Source organism: Manihot esculenta, chromosome 6, assembly GCF_001659605.2.
Source record: "Manihot esculenta cultivar AM560-2 chromosome 6, M.esculenta_v8, whole genome shotgun sequence".
Classification (NCBI taxonomy): Eukaryota; Viridiplantae; Streptophyta; class Magnoliopsida; order Malpighiales; family Euphorbiaceae; genus Manihot; species Manihot esculenta.
The window spans coordinates 28,380,835-28,405,637 of record NC_035166.2 but is presented as its reverse complement, the minus strand read 5'-3'; the positions used below and the strand labels follow the sequence as shown (position 1 = coordinate 28,405,637).

Sequence of the window (24,803 nt, the reverse complement as noted above, 5' to 3'; positions counted from 1 at the left end):
CTAGATAAAAAGGAAATTAAGTTCACAACAATGACCGTTTGATGGGCACATGAGGCGCCTTGGGTTCTAATTTCCTTTATGGAAAACGGGCAAGAATGTTTAACTTATTCTTTTTTTTTTTTTTTTGTTTAGATTTGCTTAATTTGTTTTTAGACTAATCACTAATTTCCACATAAGTTAATTAAACTATCTTTTTCGTGGATAAAATAATTTTTTTAGATATTGATTTAAATGCATATGTAATAAAAATAACTAAAATAATTTACATTTTGTTATATAAATTACGATTTTTTTATAGAAAAACTGAATATTAAAAGTATGCAAACAATAACATACATCAGTTTATATGTAGATCATGTATTATCATGTTTTATAAATATTCAAGGATAAATTACAATTGCATATTAGTAAAATTAACAAATTTATGTTAATCAGAAAAAATATATCTTATTTTATAGGAACTTTTTTTTTTAAAATATATATCAGGAGGTAAAAGGGAAAGGATGGAGTTGGGAGTTGAACCCTGGGTTCTACTCCACTTTATGCCACAGGCTAAACAAGGGTAGGCATTTTATAGGAAGTGTTTAATGTTTGAAATTCGAAACCTTATGATCGAGCGTTCTTCAAGGGCCCCCTTATCCCTCATACAAAAAAAGGGGCCCCCATCCCAAATCAAGGTTTTGGATCCGTAAATTTACTTGAAGGTTTAAAAAACTCATTTCTTAAACAACTATTAAAAAACTCCTTGAATAAAAATAATCAAAATATGTTAAATTATTTTTATATATTTTTAACAATTTTTTTTAATAACAGAATCAAACATATCCTTATCTGCTGGCGAAACCGTCTTTGATTAAACCAAGCGGAATCAAATCGAGTTCAAATATACATCATCATATCCAAATTCCTATTCGTTAAAACGACTTTTAGGAAAAATTCCAAATATTTTAGCTTTAATCATAAAAATCTCTCTAATATAATTGTAAAAGAAAAATTATTTTAACCTTCAACTAGCACCTTTTTATTATTCTATTATTTATGTCCCCATTAGAGAATAAACATAATATTATTGATATTATGCATAATCAAATAATAATAATAATTTAGAAGTTCAAGCTCAAACTCTAGTTCACTCAAAAAACTTCATTGAAGATATATCATTGTATCTACATTATCGACATTGCTGAAATATGCGGTAGTTAGTAAAGATCTGCAATTATAATTAAGAACTAATTTCTGCCTAGTTTTTTCTGAGGTATCAAATTTATGCTAGATGCGACTATACAACTGAAGGACCACAGACAACTGATCCCCCACACGGATAATGGGACTTGTCTTTGGAACTAGTAGCATCTGAGTTTAACTGGGATTGCAGTTAGAAGGGCATCTTCTTTAAATATCATTCCTCTTTTTGATTGCCTGGGGCAGGAACATTATCAAGAAAGAACTCCTCAACTGAAACAATAATATAACACATTCCTTCAATACTTGAAAGCAGCCTCAACTCTGAAGCTTAACGGAAATCATTTAAAACAACAAAAGATTTCGGATTTACCAATGTCATTTTGCTCTGGAGAATCAAGCAATATATCAGAACCTGAATAGTTTCCCAGCTGTCCATGATCTGCTGATAATATTATATAGGCTAGAATTGTTCAATTCAAAGCAAGGACCTCAAAAAAGAAAAGAAAAGAAAAAAATAAAAAAAGAGACAGAAAATATGTGCTAGCTAAATTGATGTCTATGTTGCAATGTATTATGTGGTAACTCGTAAGAAAAAGATGGAAGCACATAGCAGATAATGAGGACAGAGTGAGTTCCACTAAGCTATCCATCCAATGTTAAATGCTTGTAGTAGCACATGATGGATTGCATCTCACCTTCCACATTTGCCAAGTCTGCAGTCAGATCTGAGAAGCTCAAAGTCCAGGGAACTTGACAAAATGGTTGGAGTTCCCTAGAATTGTCAGTACCAGAATCAAGTCCAAGCTGCAGCCCCTCTGGACTTGTCATATGGGATGCATACGCAGAGTCAAGTGCTGAAGCATTCACACTCAATTCTGATATTTCTGTAGGTGTAAAAGGAAATTGACCATTGGATGTAACTGATGTAAGAGTCGAAGCAATTTCTGATTTGATAGCAGGTACAGCAGGTATTGGGCCAGCTGGGCTTATGTTCATCACCGTCCTTCAACAAACAGTACATCATTAAATTACAGCCCCAAAAACCTAGGCATTTTATACTTGCTTGCACCAAATTATCTCACAAGTGAAATGATTTACTGGCGCACAAGAGTTCAATCTGTCTAGCTAAAGCAAAAGTTAGCAAAAATCACAAAGAAGCTTACGGAAGAACCAATAAGATGTGGAGGCAGATTGCAAAGGTACCGGAGAAGACCAGGCACATCTTATGTATTTATGTTATGTATATGGTAAAAATAAATAAATAAATAAAAATTAACAGTGAAGCAAATGCCCTCCCCATGCTTCTATCCATGTGTAGGAGATCCATATTTGAAACCTCTTAATTGCTTTCTGAGGTCTGCTACCAAAATAACAGAAATTGCAAATTGATTTTATTTGACACGGACCATAAATGTAAAATACCTCCGTCCTTTCAACTTGTTGACCCCACTCCTAAAAGATAAATACCTAAACTCTCTAATTTAGTAACAGATTCAACAATTCAAGATAATTCCAGAACACGTGTTACGGGATGCCAGATCTATTCTACTTGTCCTAGTTGTTACTTGTTTCAACTTGACATGCACTAGCTCCTGTTGACCAATAGTCACATACTATTATATTGGCAAAATGCACATGAATATGACAGGATTCAAGTAATGAGGCAGATTGTACTAATATTGAAGCTCTAGCAGAATACAAAATCAAAAGAAACACACAGCATATGGTCTGTCCATTAAAAGGATCCACCAAAGCAATTCTCAGGGAATGCTTCCAGGTTCAAGCATAATACTAGACCACTTAGAGCAAACAATATTAAATAGAGAGGAGAGGGAAAAAAATGCAAATGAACTCACTCTTTCCCAGCATTTATTTGCATGGGATGGAAATTGCCTGATGTGGGGATTCCATTTGCCAGATGACAGCTAGGTACACTTCCGACAGAGCCAAGCTGGGGAGGACCTGTTGATGGAAATGGAGGCTGCTGGGGAATGTTGTATACCATAGGTAGGTTGTTAACTGAACTACAGGAAAATAAAATGAAAAACAGCCTTAATCAATATAGGAACACAAAGCTACCACACATAACCCTTAAGAAACTTGGTCCAAGAAGGATGCCTGTCAATAAGAGAGCTCCTTTAGTACGGGAAACAAAGAGCCTCCCGGAAAATTTTTAAACAGTATACGGACTAATGCACTGAACCCTGCTCCCTCCCCATCCCACAATTCTCCACCCACCCCCACAAAAAGAAAAGGGGAATAAGAAAACACATACACAATATATCAAACAGCATAGGCAAGAATTACTACTCATCTTCAGAGAAATTAGAACACCAAAATTCAAGTCCAACTAGAGCCTCAAAGTACCAAATCAAGCGAAAATAAGGTATCTCTTTGCAACGTACACAACTATGCAGAAAAATCCTTAATCATGTGACGAATAATCAAAAAAGTGGGAAAAAAACTTTGCAGTCATGTCAAAAGTGCCTGCAATTTGTCTGTGGTAACAATCATATGATCAGTTCATCGCCATGCTAAGCAAGAAAAGAAAGAACAAAGATGAAAGTAGTCTTGCTAGGCTAGATGACAAAACCTTAAAAGGCAATTGCATTAAGGGACTGTTATAAAGGGCTAATAAATTAACAACTATACTCCTAACAAATTGACTGAATTGAGATTTATCCATATGATGGTATATATTGTAACTTTATTATGTTTTGAAGTTCTAATATTACAGGAATAACTTACCCGGTAGTTGCCGAATCCCATTCTCAATAGGAGCTAACGGAACCTTTGGAGGTGTAGAAGACTTCATCAGATGGTACTGATGCTCAAGTAATTGATTGAACACAATAATTTGCTTCTGCAGAATTAGCCTCATGTAATAGGCCTTAAAAAAGTCTGCATTTTCTTCCTCCAATTTCTGCCATACTGAATTAAAGGCAGAGGAGGATCAAGAAGGAGTGAAGGACACATAAGTTAATATGCCTTTAGCATGCATGGCTCCTATTAACACCTTGCTTCCAAACTCAATCAACAGATATAGAACATTACATTGACTGAAATAAAAAAGAAGGAATAAAAAGAAATTCCTCCTCAAAAACATCTAATTTTGATGATCATGTATTACAACCCAAAAGCTCTTAATGAAGGCCATTTGTATAGAGAAGTAAAACAGATCTGTCTGAAGGCATCAGTGGCTCACCTAATGCTGTAAAACCAGGCTCGATTCTCGCTTGTTGCAAAAGAGTATTTACCACCTCATTCCTATTCATATACAGTTGAAGGCATCTTTCAATGAGATTCTGTACCTGTATACCATTTTACGAGTTCAGTTTTGTTTGGTAAAATAACATAATTATATGGATGCAAATTAACACTAAACAAATGTCATACAACTTCAATATCTTCACGGGTAACTTTTCTGCTGTTATTGCCTGAAACAGAAACTGAATCAGAGTCCACTCCAAGAGCCTCAGATGCATTATTTTGCTGGTCATTTGGCAACTCATATGCTGTTTGTGTTGAGAAGTTTATTTGATCTAAATCCTTTGAATCCTGTTGATGGTCTTGAGTTAGCGATTCAAACCAAAAAGAGAACAGTTTTGATCAGGTGGGGAAGAAAGAAAATTTTCAAATGATAAAGAGTTGTTAATTTGTTACTTAATTAATGTTGTTCAGTCCAAATGGAAAATGATTAAATGGTAATTAGCACATTTAACATAACTAGCAGTCACGAGGTGTTCAGTTTGCACTATAATAAACAAAATTGATTCTCACATTTGGTGAGTTGCTAAAGAGTTTCATACTAACAGCTTCTTCTAAGAGATAAACTAACAAAACTGTCTAATTCATTACCATGCATTTTATTAATATAATGTCATAGAAATTCAGCTAATTCTTTGAATCATTTCACAAAGAGATAGATAAGTAAATGTGAAAGAAGTCAAAACCTGCAACACCTTCATTTCAGTTCCATGCATGCCCACTTTTTTGGTGAGGGATCCTCCTTGATGCTGTTGCCCAGCTTTGTAAGTACCTAAAGGAACCAAATAAATTTGAATTCAAAACCTACAATGCATGCATGAATGAGTTTCACATTAAGCATTAGGATTGATGGAGAATCATTATAGGATAGTTTATTGATTTAGAAAGCAATTTTTATTTATAGATGCTACAAACATTTTCAGAGCCATATGCATTGTAAAATACCTATGAAAGAGGGCTCTATTGGCAATGAAAATCAATGGCAACTAAACTTGCGAAGCATGGTGTAAGGCACAAATACTTTATCAATCCCACAGGATTCATACTTCATAGCCATCCATTTCAAATTCAAGTTCAGTAAAAATTTGGAAAAAAAATTTTTTTTTCCACAAAATGCAGTTCGATGATGTCCTCAATTAAATATAATTCATAGAACACAGACAATATGATCCTTAAGAATGTTGGATTTGGATAGAATACATATACTGGCTATTTAATCCTTCCTAGAGTATCAAGCCTACCCGATATGATATAAACGAACTAGGCAATAACTCCATTCTCTACTGGATAAGCCTAATTTTGTCTATAATACATCGCACTGCAGCCACTTCATTTACATAGGACATAATTATGGCACAATTTTGTACAGCTGAGAAAACAGCGACTACCTTGAACCTAGAAACAGGAAAAAATTGTAAAAATAGTGGACACCACACAAAATAGAGTAAAAAAAATAGCAATATCGCATGAAGAGAGCAATTCGATACACCCCTTTATGATTTCCTTGCATCACATCATCCTCTTAATTCAAAATATATGTGAGACCGACCCCCAACTCCCCCCCTCCCCAAAAAAAAAAAGAAGAAGAAGAAGAAGAAAGGGCCTTCAAATGCTATGAAAACACAATCGAGCCGTTCTATTTCCCATTAGAATCCAGATAAATTGAATATACCATACGATTCGAACAGATAAAAGATTGCTTTGTTATGTAACTATAATTTACAACGTGTTTAAGTTCAGTCTCCACAGTCCATACAGTTATGAAAATAACTGGATTGGATAATAAATAAATAAAAAGACAATATTTTTAAATGGAGAAACCACGCAAGAAAATGCTATTTCAATGATACACTTGCTTCCTGTCAGGATTAAGAATTTCCATTAAAAAATAAAATAAAATAAAACTGAAAAAGTTTGAAAATTAATATTGAATGATACTCTCTTTTGCCAAAATTAGTGATATCTCACCGAGAGACTCTATCTCGCCTTCAAAAGGACAATACAGCAGATCAGAGTCTAGAAGGTTTAATTTCAGACATTTTCTCGCTGGAAAAGCAGGAAATAAAATAAAAAGGGGGAGAAAATAGCTCCAGGAGCTCTAAACCACGACGAAAGAAATGGGGAAAAGTGAAATTGAAAAGTTTGATTCCTCAATTCTAGGGTTTATTAAGAGATGAAAACTGAAGCTAGAAGGAGCAATGGAGAAGAACTCTGGCAAAGTGCAAATTATGATTGCGCGCTGTCTACTGTAGCCTTGTGGGCTCGTAATGGGCTTCTCAGGCCTGGGTTTTGGACTATAGTAAGCCCAAAAAAGTAGAGGCAAATTATTTTTTGACTGTTAGCATATTTATTTCTCAATTTTATTAAATTTAATTATTTCATTCATATATTTTAATTTTGTAAAGTGAAAATGTATCCATCCATATTGAAAATAATATTTTTTTAGTTTGATGAGTGATTATATATATAATGATTTTGATATAATTTAAAAATAAAAATAACATATTTTAAAAGATATTTTAGTATTTTTTTTATGTAATTAATGAAAAAATAACAGATAAACTTTAATTTGATGAAATTAAACTCATTATAATTTAAATGTATTTAGTAGTGGTGCAGACATCAAACAATACTTCTAAAGTTTTTAAATAATCATATACTTTTTTTTTTAAGAGTGATGCTAAATCTAACCAGATCAGAATCAATGTATTTTGTTCTAAGGACTTAAAATAGAAAGGCAAAAGGAAGAAGAAAAAGAAAAGAGTGAATGTTCTATTTCATGATTTCTTATACAATTTCAGAAATTATTTTAAATTTTACTGTAATATTTTTAATAAATTCACACTAATTTTGTATTCACTACCAAAAAAAATAAATATCAACTATTGTTGTTGGTTAACATGGCCCAGTAAACTGGCTACAAAGCTAGCCCAACGTTGGATTAAATAATTTATAACTAATTTACTAACAAAGTTTATGAAATTGATTTAATTATATTAATTATATATTTTTTAACTTGAAAATAATTCTAAATATATATTTTTTGAAACAAAAGAAAAATAACCCATTTGAAATGAATGGAAAATAAATTGAGGATATCTTTATATACTTATCATCAGAATAATAATTATGTCTTAATTTAGTTGATAACAACATATTACTTATTTTGAATATCATGTTCGAGTTTTATATTTTAATTTTTTATTAAAAAAATTGAAATTAGAGAAAAAAAAATTGAAAAATTTTGATGAAATTAGTTTAAGCAGTTAAATATAAAATTTTCGATTTTAGTTAACCTCTACTTCGGTTTAATTGATTTCATATTACTTGAATTTCATCTCAATCGAATATCATATGCTATAGTTGAACCTCTGATGTGTAGTGCAATTTCTTTTAAATTATTCACTATTTTATATATATATTATATATTCTTCAGCAACTATATATGATGCCTTATTATAATTGAATTTTGATTTTTATAAATATTCATCCGTCCCTCAAAAGATGGATCAATTAAAAAATATAATTAAAAAAGCAATATATTTTATATTGTGTTTACTAATATATCAATCATTCTTTATATTACTTTTATCACGAGAGTGAGTAGTATTTAATTTAAATTGAAAAAATTAATCGAATCGAATCGATTTAAAATTTTGGTTTGATTTTTTATACATTTCGATTCGATTCAGTTTTTAATTTCAGAAATTTTAGTTATTTCGATTTGGTTCTGTTTTTTCAATAAGATGGAGAAATTAAATCATATTAAAATTAAAATATTTTAATTAAATTTTAAAATATTAAAAATAAAGTGTAAAAAATAAAAAAATTATTAAAAATCGAAACCGATCAAACCGAATCGAATCAACTCGAATCAGACCGGTTCGGTTCAATTCGGTTTCTAATCAAAATCGATTCGATTCGATTTTCATAAACACTAAAATTTCAGTTTTCAGTTTATTCAGTTCGGTTCGGTTTTAAATCGAACCGACCGAATGCTCACCCCTATTTATCACTAAATTATATATTATTAAAATTAATAAAAATTACTTTTTTAATACATATTAAATAATGATATGTATTAAAAAAATTGAAAAATAAAATTATTTTTATTAAAAATTGTATGTAATTTAAGAATAATAAAAAAGGAAAATAATATGTTTATGTGCTAAAGAAAATATAAATTACCTATTTTACGGGAGTAAATTCATTATTAAATATATACACGCTTGGTCGTATAATTACGGCGTGTCTTCATGAAAGACAACGATAAAGTTGCAGAGGAAGTTGTCAACCTGAGCTGAGAGGACGGTGACGGAGAATCTAAGAGCTGTAATATATGGCATTTGTTAAATTGGAATGGCAGCTTATAGCAAGGGCAAGGAAATTTCATGGGAAACTCTCTCCTCTTTTATGTCAAAAAATTAATGGAATTCTAAGGAGGGATTCCTCTTCCTTTAAACTTTTTATAATATAATCTGGCCAGGGAGCTAATTAAGGAGCAGTCTCTATGCCGTGTTCAATGGGCACGCGTACCTATTTATACTAGGGGTGTTTTAGTAAAACACTACATGGGTGTAAGACTTTGGTTTACATCAGTACAGTACATCTAATTTTACATTTTCTTGTAAAGTTAAAAAAAAAAAAACGCATATAACTTTACAATTTTCATTTTCTAGCCGCTGTGGTTTGATCCACAAATTCTATCCACTCAATTTTTGCGATACTCTATTGCAATTTACTAGAATTTGAATTATAAAATTTTATAAAATACTTTTAAATTTACAATTTACTAAAATTTGAATCATAAAATTTTATAAAATTAATAAGCCTGCGAAAAAATAATTACTCATAGAATAAAGTAAAACAGTTCAAAATATTAATAAATATTAAAGACTCAAAGTCTACCTTAACAATTAAATCAGATTCAACACAGCAAAATTATAATGAGAAAGTTGTAAAATTAAATGAAAAAAACTCTAGACAACATAATATTTCAGAATCTAATCTTAATCTAGCAATTAGGCTCAATTTAATACAACAGAATTGCAATGTGCATCACGAAATTGAGTGGGAAAAAAATGTGAAAATCAATTCCACATCAACTAAAAAAAAGGAAATAGCAAAATTATATAATATTTAGCTCATAATTATTATTAAAATTTGAATTAATTATATTAAATTAAATAAAAAAATATTTAAGTCGATTTTAAATGTGAGGATCAATTTCAGATAATTATTTTAGATTAAATGTAAAAGAATTATATTTAAATCAGTTTTAACCGATTTGTTGCAAACGTGTTCAAAACTTTCTTAATCCTTTGCTTTATAATGATGTTTCTTTCACCTGCCGGATTTTTTTCACTTACATTCTGGATCCTAAATTTCAAGAGGATTTATTGCTCCAAATTTAATTGGATCTTGATATGAAGTATTTCCTCATTCTATTAATATATTTTTCCTTTTAAAAAAAATAGTACTACTTGCATAAATAAAAAACTGTTTTCTCTTAGTTTTTTTTTTTGAAATAATCTCGTGCCTTTTGTGATAGAGGGAGTATCCGTACGATGGTGGAACTATATACTAAATTTTGAAGACATTATATATATAATTGATATAAAAATAAATATTAGATTTAAATTTCAATAATTCAAAATACATGGCAGAATTTTAATTAACATTAATATAATTTATATTAAATTATTATTATTATTTATTTATCTTATTTTATATAAAATTTTAAATTCTATAGTGTATATAATAATATCATTTCATATACTCTGGCACTATTTAAATTCTATGCCATACATTATATATAAGTATGCTAATCTCTTCACCTATTAACTTCATAATTTATTCCATATGTATACTGATCTAAGCATTTGAGAGACATAAGAAAACATTTGAAATATATAAAAAAATAAATGAAAAAAATCACATCGATTTTTTAATAATTTTAAATGTTACTACTATATCTCATATTAGATAAATGTTTATGTAAACTTTACTGTAAAATTTATCATCTTAAAATCATAAATAAAAATAGCAGATCAATTATAAAAAGAAAATTTAATGTAACATGCTTATAAAATTATTTAAATTTTTAAATAACATGATTTAAAATTTTCATAAATTAAAAAAAGGAAGTTTTTACATATTTTCTTGTAGATAATTTTCGAATACGGAGGCCATGACTCTTTTAGATGAAAATTTATTATAAACAACAGTTATTGTAAGTAGAATAATTAAATATTAATTAATAATTATGATAGAATTTATATGAAATTTATTATAATTAATAATTATAATAAATTATTTTATATATAATGATTGTATAATAAAAAATAGGTGAATTCTATCTATTTTTTTGTAATAAAATTTATCTATTTATGTTTTAAAAATTCATTGATCCGTTCAATTATTTCTCATAACTTAAATAAAGGAAAAAATAATGCTTAGAAAAACGAGAAAGCACAAGCATAGCAAGTACAATTGCTGCGATAATGCAATTGAAATAGACCCGTTTTGGTCAATGCATACGTCAAAAGTGGTAAAAAGTTAGGAAGTTAAGATGCAATGAGATCCAAACGATCTGACCTCCCTTCTTCAAAAATCCCTAAAACCCCATCATCACCTTTACCTATATATATATACACACGAAAGAAACCACCTCTCCTTCATCTTTGCCCCTTTCACTCTCTCTCTCTCTCTCTCATCTCTCTATCTCTTCAAACTGCCTCTGTCGTTTACCTTCCAGCTTTCCCTCATTTTTCTCATCGGGAAGCTCTTCGCCTCTGTCAATCCATTCACAAGAAATTCGCTCAGACTTGGTATGGCTTTCATTTTCCTTTTATCTCTTATTGCGTTTTTGTAATTGTCTATTTATTAGATAATTTTCTGTTGCTTTTAAATTGAATGAAATCTTTCTTTCTAACTTCTCATTATGTTTTTCATCACCTTCTTTGTCCACATGCATGCTGCTCTTTCTTTAATCTCCGGTCATCATCTATGTTTTCCGGTGCAAAGTCACCGGCAACTACTAATACAAGTGATATTATCATCTCTATCATGAATGATGCATATGCACCTATCTGTCTCGCTTGCGTCTTAGCCGGCTTAATCGGTGGTCAGAACTTACTTTTATATCACCGTTTATGATTTTCTCTTCATTTAACGGTCACACGAATATTATTTAGCGTTTGTTTAATTTACTTTCATATGGTGATTTTTTTTCTTTTAAAATAAACTTAGCCAGAATTTTGCAGTATCGCGAGAAAAATTGCGAATAAAACGAAAAAGCAGTTGGCGTTAGTTTTTTCACCTACATAAATACACTTGAACATCATCACGCGATTTGCGTGATGGTGAATTCCGCCTACGCTTAACTGCAGCAAAGTTGTTGAACACGCGCCCTTCTATCGGTAGTTTTACTTGTTTTAAGACCTTTTCAGTTACTTACGGGTCCTTTTCTCTCCTTCTAGTTGCATAGAAATTAGTAGAACTGTAGGACTGCATTTGTAACTGGGTCGTACACGTCGCTCATAGGGTTCCAGTGGACTGGGCCTGGAGCCCATTGGAATCACATATTGGTAAAAAATAGAAAACAAAGAAATATATAATTTTCGTAGTTTTCAGATCCAGGTTGCCAACTACCCGCCACCCCTGAACTCCGAGCAAAAGGCACGTGCAGGTGTAGGACGCACGTGTGGGATGGAGATCCTAGGGTCCACTGTGTAGTCGGTGCAGGTAAAATGGTCCGGCAGTTTTGGAGGACCCCAGCAAAAGTGAGTGTTTTTGAAAGGACTAATACCTAAAACGGTTATGGGCAATTATGCATGATATGCTGTTGAGGGGAACACCATAACGCCACTGCATTTTGCAAATGCGCATGCACTTCTTAACTCATAAAGATTTGTTAACTTCGGGGATATCTGGCTTTTAGAATCCTTCTCTCTTCATATTCCCCCTTTTCTATTAGCTCACTTGCCTCGTTATGATAAAAAATAACCATAATTGCTTATATATTAAGAAAATGATACTGTATTAGGGAAAATAATTAAGATGTCAGTTCTGAGGCGATATGTGATAAGATTATGGATGCATCAGTGAATCTTGCTAGTGAATTTAGCGATTTGATATTTGATCTCCACATCTTTTCCAAATTAGTCAAATTAAAAACTAGGTTTTAGCTTTTGATCTCTTGGCTTGGATGAGCATGAAAATATTCGCTACTGTACAGTACAGCTTTCTCTTGGTCTGATATTTTTTTTTGTCGAAGCTCTTGGTCTGATAGTAGACATGAACTAGGTATAGCTTCCTTTGTTAATTCTGCCTTCAGATCTCGAAAACAATGACCAACCATTAACAGACAACACTTAAACACAATAGTTTGCTTTATATCAAGAGAAGCTCACATTAGTCTATTTTAAACACTACCTTTTGGTGAATTAATATCAATAGAAGCTCACATTCTCACTTTACTTTGATTATAAATATGATTAGCTCCAGTAGAACTCAAAGACAAACAACTTAAAAACACACAGAAGTCATTAATATAGCGAGTAGCCCATGAAAAGTGTCACTTAGAGAAGGCATGCATTCGCTACCTTTCCACCTAACTGATTCACATCCCCCGATAATGTCCCATAAAACACGCAAATATTATATTTCCCTAATCGATTTCATTTGGGTTTCTACATGTGACATTTTCATTAGTATATTATTATTTCAATTATTATTAAGAAAATATTATTTAAAAATGTTTAATTGTAAACTTTTAGTTTAATATTTTGTTATCATAAATAATAAAAATATTTTAATATTTAAAATTAAAATATAAATCCATGTCCAGACAGATGTTTAAAGCTTCAACAATACCCATTTTACCAGCTGACACGTCGTATTAGTCTTTTGTACTCGCTGTCATGATTTTATTAAATAAACTAATTCATTTTTTTCAATGTTCACACTTTCGGTTGCCTAGGTAAAGAGATTTTATTTATTATGTTGAAAGACACTTTTTTCGAATAAAATAGACCATAAAAATAGGCCAAATAGAAAGTTTACCGCTTTTCAGGTTACACGTGTTCTTACGGGACTAAAGTTCGATAAGGGATGAGACATTAGAATATTAAACTCGATACTCTTCACAATTAAACTATATATAAATATAATTTATCAAAAATATATAAATATACAGTTACATGAAGTGAGAACTTTTGATTTATGCTTGCCAAAAGAAAAACTTTAATTAGATTTATGAAAATAAAAAAAGAAATGTCAATAAAAAATTTAAAAATAAAGTGCCCACAAAAAACACCTAAAAATATTTTGCATTCTCGTTTCTAGGTCGTCGGCTTTCGCTTTGGAGGAAGCGCCAACACCACCGCATAGGTTGCTCCGAGTGTGTCTTTTCTTTTCTTCACTCAAGACCCTCTTTGATATACTTCAAACAGATTATGATCCAATTAGTGAATGGACAAAAATTTGGCTAAATTAATTTATATGAACCTGCATTTAAAATAATGTACGAGTTTTTTAATTTATATATGAACCTGCATTTAAAATAATGGACAAAAACAGATTATACGAGTTTTTTAATTTATTTTTACGAGATTTTTCCAGCCCTGGGTGGAGCTTGAATTGGGATCTCGCAAGAACTTTTTCGAAATTTTCTTGTATCTTTCCGTTAATGTTAATTGAAGGACTCGTATAGAAAGCTCATTTCATTCACATATAATTTCGATCTTTGAGAACCCTTTTCAATTTATTTTCAAAATTCAATTCCAATTCATTTTTTTTTGAAATTTTGTAATATATATATAATTTAATTATATATATAAATTCAGCCTAAATAAAAAATTTTCAATTATAATATACCTCATCAAGACCTCACTATAATTCATTTATTAGATCAACTATTAATGTCTACTGCATAGGATAGAAATTTTCCTTCTTTGACTTCAAGTGAAACCTTGACGGATTGATACTGTGCATTTACTCACCATTTAAGAATTTCTTCATCAAAAACTTGGATGAAGAAATTATTGAATCATTTCACTAAAATCATTTTCATGCATGTTCATAGATCTCTATCAAACTACCCTTAGCTTGAAAGTTTCTTTCTTTTTAGTTTTCTATTCAACCAAACACTTGGATGTGGAAGTCGGTAGTTAGGAGGAGTGGAGCCTGATATCTAGACCACGCGTCGTATAATTCATCTACGGCAAAAATTATTCAGTCACTTTTCACTTCAGTATTATAGATAGGCTGATGGACGCCCTACTCTCACACGTCAGGGTCAGATGAATAGGCTGATAGAAACCATGCATGCCGAGTCACTGAATTTGATGATTTTTCTGTTGTTTATTTTTCTTCCTTAAGTTTTCATCTTGTTTGTCTGATTAAAAGAAGTCTCATAATTCGAAAGCGACCTTTCTTAAACTAAGCTAATCTGGAGTAAGAGCTCAAGAGTAATGCTTTACAAACACTTGTAGCATGATGATTTCACAGGAAAATACTTGAAAATAATTTTATTTTATCAAAGTAGATATTCTTATTCTATAATATACATATATCGCACATGATTCATGATTAATTATTATTGAAATTAATTAAGTAACATTTTTCAGGAAGCAAATGACTCCTGAGACCGTGTTTGTGTTGAACTGATATGAATATTAATTCCATCAAATTTCATTTTCATGCATACGATCTCCATTAAAGTACCCGTACCTTGAAAATTTATTTCTTTTCGGTTTTCAATATCTAGAAAGCCAAAAAGATAAAAAAAAATAAAAAAATAAAAGAAAGAAAGAAGAAGAAGAAGAATAAAAAACAATCAATCTGGCAAAACTTTAGGGAAGATTGTTCTATGCTCTGGCCTACTACAGTAAAACTGCATGCCATATCTATAACTCTGCCCGCCACCACGTTATCTTGATAGGCAAACAATTGACGCTAATCAATCCATATCACTGTAGTATGTATTTTTCTTTTTTTGGCCTACAGTGGTCTGTCACCGGCCCATGCATGTTGCACTTTTGACATGGAAATTCATTGATATAACGTTTGATACGTTGCATTACTTTTTTGAATTGTTTCTATGCATGATTTGTATCAATTTATCTGGAGGTAAGCAAGAGTCGCGAACTTAACCCCAAGATGAAACTCCAGTACATCGGTAAAGTCTTGAACGGAGTTGTCGCTTTTAATTCTCTTGTGGGCAGCTTTATTTATTTATTTTTTCTTTTAAATTTTTGGTTGAAGGTTCCTATGATAACAGACAACAAATTTTATTTTAATTTCTGATTTATTATGTTTTATTAGATTTTTTTAAAAAATATTATGGCGCCATCTCATAATGGGACCCATATGCAACATGCTCTTGGACACTTGTCATGTTCATTTGGGTAGTAGGCTTTGACAAGGATGTTTAAATTTGAAGTGTTTTGCCTTGTTTGATAATCTCATATGCTCTATTGTTCATCTCATTACGACTTAGGATCCCATACATGCCCTATTGTTTTTGTCATTTTTCCGTTGCAGCAAGATTCTTTCAGCTTAATTTGCAAATATTATGTTCGGCATCATTGCTCGTAAGCAGTTCGAGGTTTGAAGAGCAGCTCTTTACTCGGTACTCAAACAGCATACAAGTGATCTTCTCAGGTAATAATGAGAATCCACAATGCACAATCATGGAAATTTTCATTTTGGGAAATTTTTGCTTGTATTAGGTTGCAAAAGGATCTGTGAATCCATATTACTCAGTTCTGAGCCTAGTTCGAAGTTTTAACATTATTTTACTCCGTGCAGTTAAAATTTGCTTATAACATATAGAAATATAAAAATGTTCACGAGAAATATTGCAAAATTCAACCAAGCTATGGGATTTCAAAGATCATCTACCAACAAACCAAAAACGCAGCCTGGTAGTGGTCGCTCCATACGTATGGGAGCATCTAATTTATGTCATCACATCGCTGGTGGACCTATTTCCATAGAGGATGCAAGTTATATCTCATGGGTGGTAAGTTAAACCTCAGCAAATTATACTATCCATAAGAGGTTGATCAGACATTACCACACCCACAATAACAATACTTGAAATAAAAAATTTCTCAGGTGGAACACCCTTCTGCATTACGTTCATTTGATCAGATGATGAAAGCAGCAAAAGGGAAGAAGATTGCCTTGTTTTTAGATTACGACGGTACTCTTGCGCCTATTGTAGATAATCCTGATCTTGCCTTCATGTCTGATGAGGTAAACATTAATCTTTTAATGCACATACCTGAAATGCAACCATTAACGCAAGAGATACAAAACTATTGCTTGTCATTCGTCCCAGATGCGTGCAGCAGTACGTGAAGTTGCAAAGTATTTTCCAACAGCTATAATCAGTGGTAGGAGCAGGGACAAGGTAATAACTACTGAATTTTCTGATTGATTACTGATTTGTTTTGTTATTATTTCTTTATAAATAATCGCTCTCTTTCCACGCAGGTAAAAGAATTTGTACAGTTGAGTAATGTATACTATGCAGGTAGCCATGGCATGGACATTATGGCACCACCGAGGCCAGTTAAGACTTGTGATGGGAAGTACCCTACCGTAGCCCTTGATAAGAAGGTACACATGATTATATTATTTCAAATAGATTTTGTTTTCTTTATTACTTCCGAGGTAAAGTTTTAAAACAAAGAAAGAAAAGGCAAAATACTTATTGCACCATAGACTGATAATTACTTCTCAGACAATAGGGCTCGTTTCTTCCTCTTAATTAATAACATGCCTTATTCGATTTGGTAGGGAAATGAGGTTCTGTTTCAACCTGCTAAGAAATTTTTGCCTGCAATCCAAAAGGTAAGATAGATTTTGATTTGTGAAGGCAATTTATGGTCTAATTGGAGACCAAGTCATATTCAACGTTAACTATTATGGTCATAGGCAGTTCACCAATATTTGTGTCCAGCAATTATAAGTTATTTTAACTGTGTTACTTTCGTGGTTGGCTGCTTGTTAATTGGCATGTACTAACAAAGTTCTATGCGCTTGTGACAGATACAAACAGCTTTGAAAGAGAAGGTCGTGGAAATACAAGGTGCCATGGTAGAGGACAACAGCTTTTGCGTCTCTGTACATTTCCGACAGGTTAGAGAAAAGGTAATAAGTTCCACATTGATATAAATTTTTAAAATGTAGCCGTTCTTGAGCATCATCTTCACTATCGATTATTGTTTTAGCAAAAAGGAATAGGATGGATCCTCTTGTTTTTTTTTTTCTCATAAGACGTTACAATAAGCATACTGCTGCCTGCTAAATCCAGGATTATGGAATTTTAGAGAAGCAGGTGAAATCTGTTCTTGAACATTATCCGGAGTTTCACTTAAGTTGGGGTAAAAAGGTATAGGGAAATATTCATAATTCACAATTTCAATGTTCAATCGTCTGTTTCTACCAAGATTGTACTCTAATGTTTGTGCAAATTCACATAAAAGGTTATGGAAATACGACCATCAATAGAGTGGGACAAAGGTCATGCTCTAGAATATTTACTTGATACTCTAGGGCTAAGCAATTCTACCGACGTTCTCCCACTGTACATAGGAGATGATCGAACGGATGAAGATGCTTTCAAGGTATCATTCAAGACAAATTTTGAGGCAACACCCTTTGTTCTCAATTTATGGAAAAGCATTACCATAGCTTTCATAGGTCATTCTTTACATGGTTCCATTTGTTTCCTTTAAGCTGGCAATACTTAAATAATCCCAAATTAATTTTGCAGGTAATACAAAGAAGAGGCCAAGGCTACCCAATAATAGTAAGTTCCAGTCCAAAGGATACCAAAGCTTCTTTCTCCCTCCACGATCCATCTGAAGTTTTGACATTCTTGTCACGTCTGGCAAGATGGAGGAAGTCTTCAAGTTCAAGTAGGTCACTAGCTCAAATCTGGGGTGTGGGTGATTGAATAGAAACCACGTTTTGTTAATGTAGGGCAAAGTGAAAATGTTTATACACAAAAGGCAAGGGATGGATGACAAATCAATGAAAGGTATATGCTTCCCGCTTCTAAATTAGCAGATTTGACACGAGTTATGCAAATGATTTTCCATAAGAAATCAAAAAAAAGAAAAAAAGAAAAAGGAGGAGTTCCAAATTTGCAGTGTAAAATGCAGAAGCAGCAATAATAGATGCATAGGAATTTTGGGGCCCATGAGCATAGGTCATCACTAGCTTAGACCAAAATGATGGGCTGGGTTTAATGGTCCAGTTTAATTAGTCTTTTTTCTTTTCTTTTAAAGAATATTCAAAATGCTTTGGCTTTTTATTCATCAATGTCTATCTAAAGGATATTTTGATGATCTTCTTTCCTTATATCAGAACAGATCGTGATTAACTTATTTTTAGGAATCGTTGTTTGATTACAATAGCATAATCATAGGAGATGATTAAGGCACACAAGCTGTATATTTGCTCTCTGTAACATAAATATACAAGTAGAAAATCTTTCTTTCTTCTCTTGTTTTTTTCTTCATGGTATCAGAGCAGGTTTTGTAATTCTTTCTATGGCCGAAAAGAATGAGAATGAAGTTTTGAGTAGTTTGCTTTGACACTATATCTCCTTTTATTTGTATCATTTGGATCACCCTGACCTGATTTTCGTGACTCATCCTTTAAGTGAGAGTGGAGAAAATTACTTCACTGAGAGACAAAGTTACGTGAATGCTCTTCATTCCAAAAACAAGGCAGGATTTGTGGATGGAACCATTGAAAGACTAGATGTCACATGTTTGACCTTTCAGGCATGGAAATAGTGCAATATTGTGGTGCTGTCATGGCTCACGAACACACTCGATAAAGAGTTACAAGGGACTGCTGCACACACAGAAACAACAAGAGAAGTCTGGAAGGACTTAGAAGATAGGTTCACGCAAGGCATAGCTCTAAGAGTCTATGAGTTGAAGCGTGCTATTGCGTTGCTCCAACAAGAAAAGTCCATAGTAGCATTGCACTATGGAAAATTGATGAGTGTTTGGGGAGAATTACAGAGTTTGAATCCCACATTGGCCTACACATGTGGTTGTACTTGTGGGGCAGCAAAGAAGATACACAACACGCGGGAGGAGGAAAAGGTCTTCGACTTTCTAATAGGACTAGATGAGGCTTACCCAACAGTATGCTCTCAAATATTGAGTATCGATCCTTTGCCAAATATTGGGAGGGCATATGCTCTTGCTGCATAGGCAGAAAAGCAAGGCTCTATTTCAGCAAATTGAACCATCCAAATAGAGGGAGCTGCCTTACTATCCAAAAGGAATGATGTGAAGTCCAAAGGAAGTGGTAATAGACAAAAAAAATCAGTTTGTGCCCTGTGAATATTGTAACGATCAGCTGCTTGCTTCTACTGCGGAAGCCGTCCCACATCGGGAGATTATAAAAAATTGAAATTGTATATAATAGCTAGCACGAAACTACTAAATAACTTGGGTTAACCATTTTGGGCCAAATGAAAAGTGGGTCCAAAAGTTATTTATGACAGTTCGGGCCGGACTGTTTCAATTGGTATCAGAGCCACCTTGGGTCAGACAAATTATGCAGAGCTAGTGGACCTGCGAGGAAAGGGCTACCCGTGAGAGACGAGGTGGAGTCGCCCGAGGTACTAATGAACCACAATACTCAAGGGTCCGGTCCTGCTTAGCAATTGTATCTGATTCAGTTACGACGAGGACGTCTCAAAATTAGCATGGGAGAGTGTAAGAATTAGCTGCTTACTTAGAGCTGCTTACTTGTACCGTGTCCCACATCGGAAAATTACGACAATTCCGAATTGTATATAATAGATAGCACGAAACTACTAAATAATTTGGGTTAACCATTTTGGGCTAAGTGGAAAGTGGGTCCAAAAGTTATTTGGAACAGTTCGGGCCGGGTTGTTTCAAATATTGTGGCAAAACAAATCAAAGCTCAGAATATTGTTTCAAGGTAATTGGTTACCCACCGGATTGGCATAAATCTGGAAAAGAGAGTGACAAGCAACATAACATACAAGCAGACTTATCCACCAAATATGTTGGACCTCCTATCATTACTTTTACGACCACCACAAACAATGAAGGTTTATCAATTCCACGTTTGACACAAATTCAGCTACAACAATTCCTGGTGTTGCTAGATGCGCAAAGCACAATTGAAGATAACCCGTCTGCACATATGGCAACTTTCAATTTTTCAGGTAAGACAGATAATGAATAGATTGTTGACACTGGTGCGACAAACCATACAACTCATGATGTAACCTCTTTAGCTGAATTAAGCAGTAACAAAAAATACCGACAGTGAAAATACCAAATGACAAAACTATACCAGTCAATGTTTTGAGAGAAATCACTCTTGAAAAGAAACTACTTCTTGAACATGTTCTTGGTGTACCAAAATTTTGCTTTAATTTACTATCAATTAGTAAATTAGCATGTGATATGAATTGTACTTTGACTTTTTGGCCAAATTATTTTGTGATTCAGGATTCAACTTTGAGAAAGCTGATTGGAGCAGATAGAGAACGAGATGGTCTATACTACTTGGATCCTGTCTAAGGGGGGAGAGCTTGCATCGCAAATGCATCCGTTTCCGCAAATTTATGGCACAAACGGCTGGGTCACCTATCGATTGATCGCATCAATCTTGCTCCAAATCTGTCCCTCAATTTTGATTATAAGAAAACTTCTTTTTGTGATACATGTCTCAAGGCAAAACAGACTAGATGTTCTTTTCCTGCTCGTATGAATAAAATACGACATAATTTTGATCTTGTTTACAGTGACATATTGGGGCCTTATAAAGCACAGTCTTTCTCAGGCTAAGGATTACCTATTGCAATTTTTTCACTGGGTTCGAACACAGTTCAAACAGGATGTTAGAGTCTTACGAACAGACAATGGCTTGGAATTCACTCATGGTGATTTGCTGCAATATTACTATGATTATGGTATGGAGCATCAAACCAGCTGATAGACACGCCCCAACCAAATAGAGTGGTGGAACGTAAACACAGACACATACTAAAAGTAGCTTGGGCACTGCAGTTTCAGGCAAATCTTCCGCTTTCCTTTTGGGGTGAGTGCATTCTCACAAATGCATATTTGATTAATCGGATGCCTCTTTCGATTTTGCAAAACAGAACTCCTCATGAGGTTTTGCTTGGAAGATTGCCTACTTATGATCATCTATGGACTTTTGGGTGCCTTTGCTATGAGCATGTACATAGTAAACCTCGCGATAAATTTGCTTCTCATGCCAAGCCTAGGGTGTTCATTGGATATCCACATAGGCACAAAGGTTACAAGATATATGATCTGGAAAGTAAACAAATTTATGTCTCTCACGATGTTTAGTTCCTAGAAGACGTCTATCCCTTCCAAACTACGCCAGAGACATTTAGTTCAACTCCACCTTCAACTACTGCCACCATAGAAAGTCCTTTGCATGTCGTTTACAATGATGATTATGCAAAACTACCTTCCATTGTTGAGTAAGTAGTGCCAGTTGATGACCATGGTCATGAAGAAGCTCACCTACCTAAGGATAGGGTAGAACCACTAGTTCTACCCGATAAAAAACAATGGCAAGTGACACGCTCCCTATCTGGTTATCAATATGCATTGCCCCCTTTACTGGTTCCAGTAGATACTACATCACCTCCACCCGTTCCCTCAGCTAACTCGATGGTATACCCTTTATCGCACTTTATTTCCTATTCTAAATTTTCTAAATTTTCTCCCATGGTGATACTGCATCACCTCTTCTTGAGTTGGGTTCACCCAATCCTCGGCCGATCATTCCCTTTTCACCTCTAGTATTGAAGGATATTTTGTTATTGTTCTCATTTACATCGATGACATTATTGTCACAGGCACAGACTTAGATCGCATATCCAAGCTGAAGCGTTATTTGGATATAAAATTTCACATCAAGGATCTTGGCAAACTTAAGTACTTCCTTGGGATTGAGGTAGCACGATCGCCAGGGGGAATATTCTTAAGTCAGCGTAACTATGTTTTTGACATTTTGGCAGAGTGTGGCATGACCGGATGCAAGCTAGCTTCATCACCAATAGAACAACAGTACAAACTTTGCAATGACTCTGGTGAGATTTGCAGTGACCCAGGGGAGTATTGGTGATTGGTTGGACAGTTGCTACCCGACCAGACATCAGTTAAGCAATACATACTCTCAGTCAGTTCATGTATGAGCCACGTCAGCCACACCTTAACGCAGCTCATAGAGTACTTCGCTATCTCAAGGGGTCACTTGGCTAGGTATTCTGCTTCCTTTTGATGGCACTTTACCATTACAAGCATATTGTGATGAGGATTGGGCTGGTTGTCCCATGACGCAAAGATCAACAACTGGATATGTGATTTTCCTCGGTTCTTCACTTATTTCCTAGCAGGCAAAGAAACAAACAGTTGTCTCTCGTTCATCAGCAGAGGTAAAATACAAAGCAATAGCAACTACCACTAGTGAGATCATTTGGCTGAAGTAACTGTTACAGAATTTCCAATTATTGCACATCGTGCTAGTTCCTTTATTATGTGACAATCAAGCTGCCATTCACAGTGTAGTAAATCTTATTTTTCATGAACGAATAAAGCACATCGAAATCGATTGTCATTTTATCGGACAACATATTCGGTCATCAACTATTGCCCCTAAGTCGATCACTTCACAACACCAATTGACATATCTTTACTAAAGCACTTGGACAAGACCGTTTTCATATTTTACTTAGCAAGTTGAGCATTTTCAAACTTTATGTTCGGGGAGTATTGAAAGATATTTTGTTAATTTTCTATCCTTGTATTAGAACACATAGTGATCAACTTATTTTAGGAATTGTTCATTGATTATAATAGCATAATCATTGGAGATGATTAAGGCACACAAGCTGTATATATGTATTTGCCTTATGTGGCATAAATATACAAGTGGAAAATTTTCATCTCTTCCCTTATCTTTTTCTTCAACGTCGAGACAAGGAAATAAAAAAAAAAAAAAAAAAAAAAGCAGCATTATACCCACGAGGGAATCAATTGCTTTTGATAGAAAACGTAAAAGACAAATATAAAAACAAAATATATCCAATTTGATATTGATGTATCATGTCTGCAACCTTTGTTAGGGCTCATTCACTTGCTTGGCCATATCATGTTTTCCTTTGTGGGTCGAAAAATGCCACGTATCTCTCTTCTCCTTCTAAACATTCCTCTTAATTTTTCAAACATTTATAATATTATTACTAAAATTATATGATGATCCTACCAACCTTATGAATTCCAATGGACTGATTTTATACCAAGATCATTAGTTTTATTGGATTGCAGGATGCATCAATATAATTTAATTAATAAAAATTATTACACTTCTTTCTGATAATTATTTAATAACTGATTGTATCATCTCTTTTTTATACACACTATGGTATCTCTTAAAATATCATTAAGCAGTAGTGGATGTTTAGTTGGGCTTATGGCTCTGGGTGCCTAAATTATTCTGATAAGTTAATGGTCACGCTCTAATTTTTAATTTATCAATCTAAACACTATGGAATTGATTCTGTAATATAAAAGACCTCAAAATCTCGCATTCAATATGCTTGATTTGCTGGAAGCAATTGTGTTAATATCCCCTGGAGACAACACATAATTTTAAATGAATCACAGTAGATCCTGTAGATATTCTCCTAGATTTTGTTCTTTTTTTTTTAATCATGCATAATTCTTCATTTTTTTTTTAAACTTGTAGTTGAGCTCTCTCGGATCAGACTATCACATTTTTGAAGAAAATTCTATTAAATTATTATTGGATTGGGGGAATTAACTCATGAAGTTTCTAATGAGTTAATAAATTCAGCCCATTTGATTGGTTTTTCATCTCAATCTTCTGAGAAGTGCTCAAGGAATAAAGCCATTTCCTTCACTCCAGGAAAAGAGACCAAATAATATCCTCCAAACACCAGCTCCCAAATTGGAGAATCTAGCTCTGGCTCCGCCAATGCAGGGGGCAAATATAGGCAGCAGATTATACCAGCAGCTGCAATGCTAAATTAAGCAAAAAGCTACAGCACTTTCCAGGTTAAGAAACAAATCAATGGAAAAGGCTAGAAAATCAATGCATACAGGGGGGGGTTGAAGCTCCACACAAGAACTGCAAGAAACGTGTCTCAACCCAAAAGTGGTGGCTAACTTTTTCAAGTGTCCACGAGGATTCCCTGTAACAATAATAACCCATTTAATTTAGAAGCTGACAAATGTCAAATTCTGAGAATTCCTAAATGGGTCTGACGTAAA

The 24,803-nt window shown here is 33.3% G+C and overlaps 2 protein-coding genes across 4 annotated transcripts; one reads left to right on the top strand and one right to left on the bottom strand.

Annotated features, from left to right (window-relative positions):
* Positions 1-1,125: 1,125 nt before the first annotated feature.
* LOC110617620 lies at positions 1,126-6,670 on the bottom strand. 3 transcript variants are annotated; one of them, XM_043957362.1, is made up of 9 exons: positions 6,421-6,670; positions 5,140-5,224; positions 4,582-4,765; positions 4,391-4,496; positions 3,934-4,116; positions 3,042-3,204; positions 1,881-2,188; positions 1,556-1,624; positions 1,126-1,455 (listed from the first exon to the last, which is right to left on the bottom strand). In XM_043957362.1, exons 2-9 carry the CDS (start codon positions 5,166-5,168, stop codon positions 1,400-1,402), a joined length of 1,098 nt encoding a protein of 365 aa, XP_043813297.1. In that variant the 5' UTR covers positions 5,169-5,224; positions 6,421-6,670; the 3' UTR covers positions 1,126-1,399. The 3 variants fall into 3 exon arrangements, with proteins under 3 accessions (XP_043813297.1, XP_021616228.1, XP_021616226.1); XM_021760536.2 differs by having other exon boundaries at positions 1,556-1,627; positions 4,582-4,743; positions 5,148-5,224; XM_021760534.2 differs by having other exon boundaries at positions 1,556-1,627; positions 4,582-4,743; positions 5,139-5,224; positions 6,421-6,669.
* Positions 6,671-11,139: 4,469 nt separating this feature from the next.
* Positions 11,140-18,941, top strand: LOC110618113 (probable trehalose-phosphate phosphatase C). The gene is made up of 11 exons (XM_021761166.2): positions 11,140-11,282; positions 16,000-16,119; positions 16,267-16,480; positions 16,576-16,716; positions 16,802-16,873; positions 16,957-17,082; positions 17,263-17,316; positions 17,515-17,616; positions 17,780-17,857; positions 17,952-18,092; positions 18,242-18,941. The coding sequence occupies exons 3-11, from the start codon at positions 16,301-16,303 to the stop codon at positions 18,422-18,424; spliced, it is 1,077 nt and encodes a 358-aa protein (XP_021616858.1). The 5' UTR covers positions 11,140-11,282; positions 16,000-16,119; positions 16,267-16,300; the 3' UTR covers positions 18,425-18,941.
* The last annotated feature ends 5,862 nt before the right edge of the window (positions 18,942-24,803 follow it).

Coding starts and splice junctions, on each gene's coding strand:
- LOC110617620 (XM_043957362.1), bottom strand. CDS start 5,168: ATGCATGGAACTGAAATGAAGGTGTTGCA. Junction 4,497..4,581: donor CCCGTGAAGATATTGAAGTT/GTATGACATTTG, acceptor AATGGTATACAG/GTACAGAATCTCATTGAAAG. Junction 3,205..3,933: donor TGGGATTCGGCAACTACCGG/GTAAGTTATTCC, acceptor CCTGTAGTTCAG/TTAACAACCTACCTATGGTA.
- LOC110618113 (XM_021761166.2), top strand. CDS start 16,301: ATGTTCACGAGAAATATTGCAAAATTCAACCAAGCTATGGGATTTCAA. Junction 17,317..17,514: donor TTTTGCCTGCAATCCAAAAG/GTAAGATAGATT, acceptor CGCTTGTGACAG/ATACAAACAGCTTTGAAAGA. Junction 17,858..17,951: donor ACTTAAGTTGGGGTAAAAAG/GTATAGGGAAAT, acceptor TTCACATAAAAG/GTTATGGAAATACGACCATC.